The following is a 12,933-nucleotide window of genomic DNA, read 5'->3' as shown; positions in this document are numbered from 1 at the left end:
GCTGCTCAGCCAATTAAGTCTCTTCAGAGCTGGTTCTTCTGATTTTTAACCTCATGCAGATTATTTTACCTACTCCTGTGGGCTCATGCCTACATCTCCTGCTATTACCATCTAACATGTTAAGTTAGATTATTCCTTGGAGAGGTGAGAAGAAATTTTCTTTTGTCCCAAATTGGACTATTAGCTGAAGCTTTTGTTTTCTCCTCTTTGACTTTTGTTATGTGTTTTAAGGCACATATAAGCTTTTTTATCAGATAGTGAGACAGGAAATCATGAGAACTTGAAATCATGTTTAACTGTGGTGACTTATTAGTCCAGCATAAAGATACTTATAGGCAGATTTTCATTATGTAATATTGTATTTCTTCTTTGGCAGTGTGCGACTATCCTAGCTATAGCTGTCATGTGGAAAATGCTGGGACAAATTTTCATTACTATTTTCCACACAGGGCTGGAATTTTTTTTAAGTTATTAGTACTTCTTACAATAGACAGAGAAGCAGCCAGAAAAAAAAATGAATTACTTCAGTTCTTCTGGATAACAATAACAAGTTTATTTTATTCACTTTAACTTTGAGTCTTCTACTCTCCTCCCCCCGCCCCGCCCCCCCAAAAAAGTACAAACTATATTAGATTTGCTCCTCTCCTCTTGGCTTTGAGGAAGCAGTCAAGGTTCAGATTGATCATGGCAAAGCCTGAACTTTATATCTAATTCTTGTCATTTCTCTTCATAGGTTCTTCGTTACTTTGACTATGTCTTCACAGGTGTTTTCACCTTTGAAATGGTTGTTAAGGTTAGTAACTGAGAAGTCAAGATTGAGTCCCTAATCTCTGGAAAAATCAATAAGTAGCTTATATGGTTCCTCTGTCTGGTTGTAGTATAGAGAATGTCAAACCACTAGCAGAGTGTGAAGTATGGTTAGACTGTATATTTTTGTATATTTTCTGTATATTATTGGAGCAAAATTAGCATTGATTGGAATGATAAGTGCTACTGATAACCCCCATAGGAACATTTCCTACATATTCTTGACTGTTCACAGCCATTGGCTGAGATCCTTCAGTGGAGTGTAGCTCTGCCCATGCAATTTTGCCTTCTTCTGGTCTTCCTACAGCAGCTGTCAAGCATCAAAAGGGGCTGCTGCTGCTGCTACACTAGTGGGGATGTGTGATTCAGACCATGAAAAAGCAGCTGGACTCAACTCCGAGATAGGGGAAATATGGTCACAGATTTAACATACTGTCCTTTTCCTTCCACCAGAAACCGTCAACCAGGTGTATCTTCATGGTGTGGGTTGCCTCTCCTCCCTCCCACGTTCACTCTTAAGAAGTAGCAACTCCTGTTAAAGCTTAACACCTATCTGGTGGAGAGCTTTGGGAATGGAGTGCAAAGGCAGGAAAATAGGCCCCCTACCTCACCCAAAAAGGAACATATGCACATGTAAGCTACACATTTATTTGCACGTATCACTAACAGGATGCCAGACATTAGGCCCTTTCACTTAGTTGATCCTTTGGTGCCGTTTTCTTGAGCTACACTGTCTGATCCTGCTTTGTCAAGAGCTTCGTGGAAAATGCTTGCTGATTGGGCCCCACTAGGCATGCTATTCCTAGACAATTACAGGAATGTTAAAGAAATGCCTATCATATATCCACGAGAATATTGTAATATCTGAACTGGGTCCAAGGAAGCAAAGAACTATTTTCATAAAGGATAACAATGATGAGTAAAATTGCTCTTTGTATGTTCCTTGCCTTATATATTATGTGTCTACACAACTGTCTTAGTTTCTGCTACTGCAGATTGTCTATTAGGCTGTCTGCACATACTTCATCTTAAACAGCACCAGCCCTAATGTTGGGAAAAGTAAGGAGATACCTCAGACTTGCCTCATGAAGAGCTTTCCTTAGACAAGAACAATATATTACTAGTTATTTATTGTATTAATGTTGTGGTTTTACTGTACTTCAGTGGAATTTGCAACCCTCGATGCCAAATAATTTGATCAAACAGAGGTACTTTATCTTTTGAGTTGAGCATCATTTGCTCTACACCAGGCAGAAAAAAAAGTATTGGATGAGCCCTGAGATCATTCAAACAAGATCTATTAAGTCTTTCCTGCACACACAGTTGGGGGTCCCTTTCTGTGTCTCAAATGTTGTGGTCCAACTGAAGGTAGGTCAGATTTTGATTGGGGGCTGGATATGGATCCTTAAGATCCAGTACTGGTTAAAATTGATACTTTTTTTAGGTGGGCCTGACTCCTCTTACTTTAACAGATAGGTTTCAGACAGAATGGAAACTTACATTGCAGGAGAAGCTGAGAAACTTGGGTTTACACCTCAAACGTTAATAACTCTTGGCTATGACAATACTAAATCCACCGTTAATCATCGCATCTAGGATGTGGAACTGCAAGAGTATCTCAGAGAAATGGGCAAATATCCAGAAATTAAAAACTATAATGTTGTTCATTCCAGCAAGTTACTTAACAAAGATAGACATTCTCAAATTGAGGAGATCCTTCAACCTGGCCAGATTCAATATGTTGCCATTAGCATTACTGCAGGGTAGGTTTACAGGTATCTCCTAACATGAGATGTTTGCCCATGCGGTGTGAAAAAAGAGGAAACTGCCAGGCATGTCCTTTTAAAATGTTACTTTTATAGGGATATTCAATCCGTTTTTATCACTCCTATTTTACAACAGATTCCTAGCAGAAATTAGGGATATTATCTAAGACATCTCATAGAGAATAGGGAGCCATTGATCACTTCTAGAGTGGCAGCTATAAAACTAGTTTTGTGTGGCAGCTATAAAGCTAAGGAGGAAGATTATGGATGATTTTAGCAGATAATGCTTTAACTTACTCATTTTATTATCTATACCCACAGATTTTATAAGCATCATATATGAAACCATGTAGGTCGACTCCATATCATGGACTTTCTGCTTTTAATGTTTCGAATCTCTGGTCTTAATGTTAACACTTTTAAAAAAAACTCAGTTCTTAATGTTTTAAAGTTTGCACTCCTGGTCTGTGATCATAACTATAAAATTCAGTTATTAAACCAAGATTAAGGAACTGGAGTGAAAATGGAGCCATACAGATCAATAGAATATGATGCCATTACTTTTTCTGAGAATATTGCTTTTTCAAGTTTGCTCATTCCCAAGTCTCCTATTGGAACAGAGAGAGATTTGTCTAATTTCATTAAGAGTATCAGATGTAACGTTTTCTCTTTTGGTCCCTCATGGCATGTACTCTCTCCAGGTTGTTGTTTTTGGTTGTAGTTTTGATTCATGACCACTAGATGACACCCTAGAGCCATATCGGGTAATAGTGCAAATATTTCCAACTGTACTGTACTTAGGGCTGCCTTCAAAGTAAATGGGCTTAGAATCAGGGTAGGCTGGCTTTTCTTTTAACTGGATTTAATTTGAATTCCTAGAAACGTATTCTTTGAGGGTTCTTCATGGGTTACAGGAAATACAGTTGTCACTCTGCATTTGAGTCTCCCAGGTGTCTGGTTCTTAAGTAGTTATTGAATACTCATATCTCTTCAAATATGAAAGAAGGGGCATAATGAAAATGCAAAAACAGTAATCACTCATTGATACTAGAAGGCCAGTATATTGTATTTATCAAAGAACTATGCATTGTGACTCAAGGGTCCTGTGTTTATTTGCTTTGGTTGCTTTTGCAGATGATTGACTTAGGACTGATCCTGCATCGAGGCTCTTATTTTCGGGACCTGTGGAACATCTTGGATTTCATTGTAGTCAGTGGAGCATTGGTGGCATTTGCTTTCACGTAAGTTTCTTAAAGAAGCCATAGCACCCACTCTCCTTCTTTTCTTTTTCAAGAGCACACAGGTCTTTCTCTTTCTACTTGAAAAGGTTCTTGTTGAAGCTTGCTGCATGATGGGTCTTGTTAATAGTTTTAGCACATATACAACTTGGTCCTAATCACTGTCCTTTCCTTCATCATAGTCCCTCTTCCAGTGTCATCATATGCCATCGTAGTAAAGCATGGACACTCCACATGTATGTGTCCTCTCTTTGCCTTGGGATGCCTCTTGCACGTGGAGCTTCCCATGAGAGCCATCTAGAGGAATGGCAGACTGTCCTTCATACTTCACAGGCTTCTTATTGACTCCAAAGTTATTATGGGAAACTGAGCCACATATCCCCCGCAAGAATGAACTGCAATATTGCTTGAGCAGATATACAAGTGTGTGATTCTGCCTTGTCTGATTACAAGATTGAAAAACTATATGTAAACAGCACTGTACTGGCCTCTAGGCAGACTACCAGAAACAGCTGGATCATTGTATATAAATGTTGCATAGAAGGAATTTCTCAACTAATTCATTTGATCTTAATCCATCACCCAAATATTAGAATGCACTGGCATAATCTGCTGCCTTTTTTGTGGGGGACTACAATTCCCAAAATATCTGAAGCAACATGGCCCACTTGATAAATAAAGGATTTTAGGGATTATAATCTTTTTAAAAAACTTTTCTGAGGTCTGTTTCTGCTGTCGATGATGATGATTATTAAATGTATACCCTGCTTTTTCTCTGCCGAAGGAGACTCAAAGCAGCTAACATTAAAAACCATAACAAGGTGTGAATTAAAACCTAACACAATATAAACATTAATGGAATTAACATAAAATAATAAAATGCATGGTTAAAACCAATAAAACCATTAATCAAATCTGTTAACCTACATAAAGCACAGTGGTGGAACTGAGAGAAGGCCCACTTCCTGAAGACCTCAGGACCCAGGCAGGTTCATACAGGGAGATACAATATGCCGAATAGCCAAAACCTGAGCAGTAAAGGGCTTTCTAGGTCATACCCATTGCTTTGAATTGTGCCTGGAAACAGACTGGCAGCCAGTGGAGCTGTTGTGAGAGTGGGGTTGTATGCTCCCTGTCACCACATCCAGTTTGCAATTTGCCTGCAGTTCTTTGGGCCAGCTGAGTTTCCTTGTTTAGTGTTCAACTTCGTGATTTCTTTCCAGTAAATTTGTAATCCATGCATTAAGAAACTCAAAGCAGTGATGTGAGATCAGGATTTTTAAAAAAGTAGCTTGAGCGTACATAGCCACCCTGTTGTAAACATGCCTTTGTTTGCAAAAATCTTAAATTTATTTTTCTCTAAAATAGACTGGGTTACTTCTTTAAAATATTACAAATAATATGAACAAAAAGCTAAAACTAAGTAAAAATTGAGCTTTCACCGCAAACTGTGGAAAAGTAAAAGGAAACCTGAGCACATCATGTCAATCTGTTTTCCTTTAATTTCATTTCCACCCAACCTCCAACCCCTCCACCACTAGTTTTGTGGCATTCCAGATTCTCCGTAGCTCTTACCCCTAAATCTTCATGGTAAGATGCTTCTTCTTCAGATAATGGGACTGCTGAAAGACTGTACATGGCGGCCAGTGGATAGCAGGATAACACAATAGGTTTTTCTTGCTACCCCACTCCTACAAATATCCAAAAAGCCTCCCAACTTATCATTTGCACAACTTTGACTCAGTTCTAATAGAGCAACACTGTCAGTCAGGATGGTAATGTAATCCAAAGTGAATATTTCTTTAATGATCTAGATAAATTTATGAAAAAATAGATACAATATAAACTGTGATAAAGTACATAATTCTTGCTAATGCCCTGAATACAGGCAAAGGGAAACAATATATTCTTTAATTTAGGCTTTGGCAATCATTTTCAGCCAATTGTTATTATGGGGTTTTTGTGTGTCAGGAGTGACTTGAGAATCTACAAGTTGCTTCTGGTGTGAGAGAACTGGCTGTCTGCAAGGATGTTGCCCAGGGGATGCCCAGATGTTTGATGTTTTACCATCCTTGTGGGAGGCTTCCTTCATGTCCCCACATGGGGAGCTGGAGATGACAGAGGGAGCTCACCCGCTCTCCCCAGATTCAAACTGCTTATCTGCGGGTCAGCAGTCCTGCTAGCACATGGGTTTAACCCATTGCACCACTGGGGGCTCCAGTTATGGAGTTAAAGGTACTTTAACACATATCAAACCAACTAAGAGTCTCCCAGCTAATCTTCAGTTTTCCCTTCAGAATCTTTTATATGTAAAGGCTATCTCCCTTTTGTTAGGATACCATGGAAACTTATCAGTATATTTGGGTGATTGATATATAGCTAGCTATAGGTGCCTAAATTCAATATAATATATAAGATAAACTAAACATTAAAACAGTGTAATAAACTAAATATGAAGAACTAGTGTTTGTGATCTTGAGGGACAGGAGCCATGATGTACAGAGAACGTGCACAAAGTTTACTATTATATCAATGAGGTAAAAACTGAGCTGATGTAGATACACACCATTAGTTATGTTACAATGTCCATAAATTTATGTCTAAGTAGAGTGTCATAGCTTAGATGATGGAGTCTTGGATTTGGTTCTCTCTCTAACTTTGATGGATTGAATGGAGCTCCACTGGACTGAAATCAAGATTCTTCTGTGCCATGTCCTATCTGGGAAAGAAAATGTGACTCTTAAAGATAGAAAACAAAGAAAAACCAAACATTTGGCTTATTTTCTTTCCCTGTTAACAGTTTCAGAAAGCCCATTCTCTTCTCTGCGTAACAGTCAGTTTCATAAGGAATGTCTGAACAGATCTCTGCTCCAGGTTTGCTCTGTTTTCCACATGAAATAATGAATTCAAGGAAGAACAAGGACATTGTGCTTGTGAGGATCCCCATGCCTACATATGGAATTAAATTGTGTGCAGAGAATGATTTTTACCATGATGGTTTCACGTGTCTTGGGAATGGGGATGGGTACCAGAATATTCCTCCCACAATAGCTCATTCTAACAGGACAGATTGATACCTAGTTGTTTTACAGAAATAATTTAAAGGAGTTTGGACTAAAGCAGCAGAAGAAAAAAACGATCCAATAGCTTATTATTGCTGCTTTTCATCTGCCATTTTCAGTGCACATAGCACTTCAATGAGAAGTTCAAATGAAAACCTCTTGCCCCAAATACCTTGCAATTTATAATTGTGAGTGTATGAGATGACAAAGAAGAACAAGAGAAATAAAAGTAACTGCAGCAAAGTTTGGGTTCTGATTTCTAGCTATTTGAATAGGTGAAGTCCTATATGCCTTCATGCTGGAGAAACAGCCTTATTCCAGTGATAAGCAAAATTAGGGAACTCTCCTAATGTGAAGTATTGGACACATTCAGCATCAGCTCTTACTTATTAATGTACATTCATATCATGTTTTCTGTCTACACACCATAAGGAAAGTAGGTGATGACACCACATGCTGGAGATTATTGAATTGCTGGAGTCAGCCCTTCCCCTGTGTTATTCATCCTACCTGCATGTTCTGCACCCATCTTCCACACATTAGCAATTTCCTTCTGTAATTTGGGGGTGGGGGGGTTGCATGGAACTGCAAAAGTGCTTATGGACTCCCCAGAATTGTCTACTTCCTGATAGCACTCATGTGCTGGGAATTCCGGTTTTCTGTCTCCAGTTTTCCCAGGTGAGATTTGATTCAGAGATCCTTCAGTGTCTTTTTCAACTCCAGATGGCTACAGTAAAGGGGTACTTTGTAGTTCTCTTCAGCCCTGGGGCCATTGGCAGAGTACACTGAGTACAAAGGAAGCATTTCAAGCATCCAGTTATGGTTAAAAGGCACAACACTCAGCTTCACGGGCAAAGAGTAATTTTACTTGGCTTGTAAATCTATTATTTCTCAATGGAGCATCAATATCAGGGACCGGGGAAGTTACTTTTAGAACTACAACTTCCATAACCATCCTGTCAGCATATCCAACCACCATTCTGGCTGGAGAATTCTTGGAAGTTGTAGTCAAAAAAGTAACCTTGGCCATGCCAGTACTGTAGGTTTTGTAAAGGGCTGATGGTCCAAGAAAATTTTAAGACTCTAATTTGGTGGGGTTTTTTACTCCTCCAGAAGATTCTATGATTTTTCATGTATAACTAGTTCAAGTGAATCTAGACTAGGTCTGGTATGTTTCTTGAGTGGCCTGGATAGAAATGAAATTAAGAGGAAAGAATAAAGAGTCAATTTCTGGTTCTTTTCCTCCTTAACAAAATATTTACAGAAAGAAAATGATGGAAAAGGCAGTGAGAAATATAAGACACTTAAAAGTATTTGTTTAAGACACATTCACTAGGACTCACTGACCCCTATTCTAAAGATCAGTGATTGAGGCAGGGCAACTACAATATAAAAGTCCTAATATTTTGTTAAGGAGGAGAAGCTGCACTCCTAGGAAGTTTGTTAACAGATATGTATGAGCCAGTGACATTATAATGTAAAGACCAGCTCCAGTAAGGGTGTGACTAATGTAGATCTATATCCTTGCATAATTAAAGTTATTCCTGGTACCTGCAGAATTGAAAAGTGTAAACTGAGTCCAGTCTGCAGTAGATGTGGTTTTCTTTCAGAGATTCAACATATAAGTGGACGGATAGACTACGCTTATACAATTTCTACTCTCAGCCTTGGATATCTGAGTAGAGCAGTGCCTCTACTTGAGAAGCAATAAAGAAGTATGGCTGTATAGTTGTGGACTTTGGCTTTCTGCCACAGCCGTATATTTGTGGATGACGGCTAATGACCAAGAATGTGGGACTTAGAGTGGGAAGCAATGTGCAATGGAAACTGGTCTCATTTTCTTTAATAATCCTCAAAAGACCTGAATCGTGGAATAACGATAACTATGTTAATTTCAGATAATAGTTTGTCTTTTAAAAAATTGTGGAGAAAGCTTTGCAGGGATATTGTTGGTGATGAAGTTTCCCAAGTACTTTTCATTTTCAATTAATCTCCCACTTGCTGCTATACCTTTCCTTATCTCTCCTTTTTCCTACACAGTAGATCATTAGCAATCTGGTTTGTTCCTCTTTTGTCTCTCATTATTATTCATCAACACCTGGAAACTTCTTTTTCAACCAGTCATGCCAACTTCAGTTAACCATACAAGGGTATATATCGTTTTCTGCTGTGTTGCTGTCATTTGACTGTATATACTGTTCTGTTCTCTATACCATGTCATGTTACTTCATACTATTGCATCAGCAACAGTCATGCCAGTGTCTCAGCTGTTAGATTCTGGATTGTGAGCTCCTCTTCTGGCCACTGCTTTGGACTGGAGCTGACATCCATCCCTGAGGAGGAGCGATCATTCCTTATCGACTCCCTCTTCTTGTTTTCTTCTGTGTGTCCAAAAATTCTACAATTCACGTGGTGAAAGCATTGTCTCACCTCGTCACCACAGAGACTTTTGTTTGGACAAGGGTCAGTTAATAGAGCTGCATGAAATAATACTATTTGCATCAATTTATGGATAGGGATTTTTAAAAAAACAGCTACATTCTGTGTAATGTCCTGAATCTTAACGGCTTAATTGATTACTCCAATCATCATGTAGTGGGATTTATGACCTGATCTTATATATTTGTGGAAACTATTCCAAATGAGTTAAGTTCCAATTATTTCTTAGGAAGTAGGTTTAGGAGTGAGATTTATTTTTTCAGTTGGCTTCTTGCATATTATCACTCAATAGCCAAGCTTTGCTTTAAGACTAAAAGGAAAGGGTTTGTCTGGTTTTAAAACATTGCCACTCTGTTCACTGGAAATTAGGAATACATGCATTAATGTAAGCAAATAAAGATGCTAACTGATAGATTGAAATGTGTTAAAGAGCAAGATTAAAATCTGCAGCAAATAAAGGCCAATCAAAGAATGATATACAGTTGAGTCTCACTTATCCAACACTCGCTTATCCAACGTTCTGGATTATCCAACGCATTTTTGTAGTCAATGTTTTCAATACATCGTGATATTTTGGTGCTAAATTCGTAAATACAGTAATTACTACATAGCATTACTGCGTATTGAACTACTTTTTCTGTCAAATTTGTTGTATAACATGATGTTTTGGTGCTTAATTTGTAAAATCATAACCTAATTTGATGTTTAATAGGCTTTTCCTTAATGCCTCCCTATTATCCAACATATTCGCTTATCCAACATTCTGTTGGCCCGTTTATGTTGGATAAGTGAGACTCTACTGTATTAATACATTCCAAATAAAAGATGGATAGAACTTTTGCAAAATTATCTAGCTGTGACCTTTCACAAAGATTTTTTCATGAGGAATGTTAGTATGAAGAATCACATACATAGTTTGTGGCAGCCTGATTGATGCTGACACAGCAGCAAATGTGGTGCACAGATTCCCCCAGGCAGAGTCTGGGTGTGGGTTCGTTGGGGTTTATGTTGTGTGTTCTCTTTCTGATTGTTACTCACTTTCCTTGTCTCTTCCTTTCACTGCCACTTCACAACAGGAACAGCTCACGGTAAAGTCTTTCTGTCTGTCTGTCTCTCTCGCTCTCTCTTTCTCTCCTTCTTTCTCACACTCTAGTATGCATTCTATTTACCTGTATGATTTCACTTATGCATCACTCCGAGTAGCTAATGTGACTGGAAGGGAAGACATCTTGGAGCTCTTTCTATCTCTCCAAACATCAGGCATTCCATTAGTTTTGTTGTATCTCTCACACTGAATTGGAGTTAATGTCTTTTATATCAGGATTGCACTCTCTGGGACTCACTTTATTACCAGTATTCCTGAATTAGATAAGATACTCTATGTGTTAGCCATGATGTCCAGCAGACAACCTGTTTGACTTCAGTCTTGGGACCTGACAGAATGAAAGTTGCTATGAATGATACTGAGCTTGGTGAGAAAGCCGTGCCTGGTAGGACTTGATAATGTTTGATTCTTTTTACAGCCGTATCTGATGTAGGGGAATTTCTCCAAGGCCTATGGCAGTCCTTCATACACCAAGAGGCAGGTGCAGTAGTAGGAATTCATTCATGAGAGGCTCATTGTCCACCTTGCACCCCATTCTCTGTGCTTTAGTCTACTGAATTGGGCATTGATAGCAGTTCTGGCTCAACTATCAGGGCCAAAAGTGTTTGTGGTCAGAAAAAAAGTGAACAGAATTGTGACATCAAGTAGACAGGACATTGACACAATAAATTGTGACCTTCTTTCCTGCAGGTAAGAAAGGACACCCACCCCAAAATGTTTATCTGTTTACATTACTATTATGCTGGAAAAATACAATGTATAAGCATGTCAGGGTGAAAAGGATCAGGATGGTTAGCATGGAATTTGCGACATCAGAATTCTTATAATACAAAATCAGTAACTAGGCATTGTATCTGACCTTTAGAAGGGTTATAATCAAGAGACCTTTCTTTGAGTAGTTCTGTTGTGATTATCTACACAGTGAGATGTCTGAAAATCACCTGTCCAGGAGTGACACCGAAAACAGATTTTGATTGCCTCTTGGTTGCATGAGGTTTGTTTACCTGTCAAACAGAAGCATCAATTAGTACTCACTATCAGTGTACATTAAGTAGTAGATTAGTAGTCATAGCAGATTTTGTACATTGACATTGTTGGAGTATTTCTTAAACTACACCTACAATGTAGTGCTTCCATGTCTCAAAATATCCAAATGCTACCAAGGCTATGTTGCCCCTGATGTGGAAATTCTTACAATTTGACTTAGTACTTTTTTGGGGTAGTGAGATTCTAGTTTGTATGGCATTTACAACCTTGCTGCAACACTAACGATTGACCACTGTGCATTGTACTCTTGTAGAAGATATACAGTATAACATTTTTCCAAAATATGCAGAGTTGACTAAAGTGGAGATAAATGGAGTTGAAGCCACTGGAATGGATCCATGTATCTTGTATTTTCTTGTTAGCATTTGTGTGGTGCATGGAGGGGAGAAATGGACTTTTCGCTTACAGTTCAGTGTTGGAGAGAAGGTTTTCTAGAGTATCCAGCTGCACAGAGAATATGAAGCAATGCAAATGTTTATAATGATACAGTAATCTACTAAGGACTGGACCACTTCAGACTTAATCTCTTCAATGTCAGAACATTTCTGTGTATGAAGAAGGCAGAGCTAAAACCATTATTACTAATAGGCTAGCTTCCCATATGCAAGGAACTTTTTACATAAGAAACATTCAGATATGCTATCCGCTCTCCTACATTCTTAAGTGCCAAAGTTCCAGGGAGGCTCTACTTTGTGATTTTTTTCAATGCTTCTCATTGCCTGTCAGTTTCATAAATATGAAGAAGTAAAGTCTCTTTTGAGTAATACTGGTAAGTGCCATTTAAGAATATAACAGAAATACTTTATGCCTTTGACAATGTATCAGGTGTATTATGCCTACAATTATTATGTAGATCTTCTTTTTACTCCAATTGGTATTTCACTTGCATATTTGTAAGCTTAGCTTCCTGTATTTATCCCATTCAGGTACTATTGTCTGTAAGATATTTGTAAAAACAACAAACTAAAAATGTTAACATATTTGCTTTCACTGTGGTTTGGATTCTTGTAACAAAAGCAGCACCATATATTTGAGAGTGTCCTTGCTGAATACAGCTCCTTTCTTTGCTATTTTTCCTGTGGGAGAAAATCTGTGGCACAATTATACACATGCTAATTGTTTTTCATTTTGATATAACTGTACACTGTGCACATAGATGTATAGTCAATTGGCAGGGGAAATTGAAAAAATATAATTAAAAAATACATTCAGGGGAGATATTGATATGCATGGTGTGTGTACATTTCACAGTACCGTTGGGTCATGAGATAACCATACTACTTTGGAGATTTGGAAAATACAATGCTGAGCAAGAGAGAAGGACAGATAACACACTACAACACACTGGTGGTGCTGCCAGTGAGGATTATTTTATTGGCAAGTTCTGGGATTTGGAAAGAAATGGAAACTAATTTGAGCACTTTTTAAAAAACTTTATTGCTGTTTATCAAGTACTTTTAAAGAACATC

General features: G+C 38.2%; 1 protein-coding gene across 14 annotated transcripts in view; it reads left to right on the top strand.

Moving 5' to 3' along the window:
• cacna1a (calcium voltage-gated channel subunit alpha1 A) overlaps positions 1–12,933 on the top strand; it is a 389,802-nt gene that overhangs the window by 272,337 nt on the left and 104,532 nt on the right. For all 14 annotated transcript variants that reach the window (XR_010003865.1, XM_062973920.1, XM_062973922.1 and 11 more), the window contains exons 25-26: positions 734–793; positions 3,708–3,814. Coding sequence is in view for 13 of the 14 variants with exons in the window: in XM_062973920.1 (XP_062829990.1) it covers positions 734–793; positions 3,708–3,814 (167 nt within the window). In the remaining variant the exon portion in view is untranslated. The remainder of the gene's footprint in view (positions 1–733; positions 794–3,707; positions 3,815–12,933) is intronic.

Source organism: Anolis carolinensis, chromosome 2, assembly GCF_035594765.1.
Source record: "Anolis carolinensis isolate JA03-04 chromosome 2, rAnoCar3.1.pri, whole genome shotgun sequence".
Taxonomy (NCBI): Eukaryota; Metazoa; Chordata; class Lepidosauria; order Squamata; family Dactyloidae; genus Anolis; species Anolis carolinensis.
The sequence above is the reverse complement of the archived record's forward strand: the minus strand, read 5'-3'. Positions and strand labels throughout refer to the sequence as shown.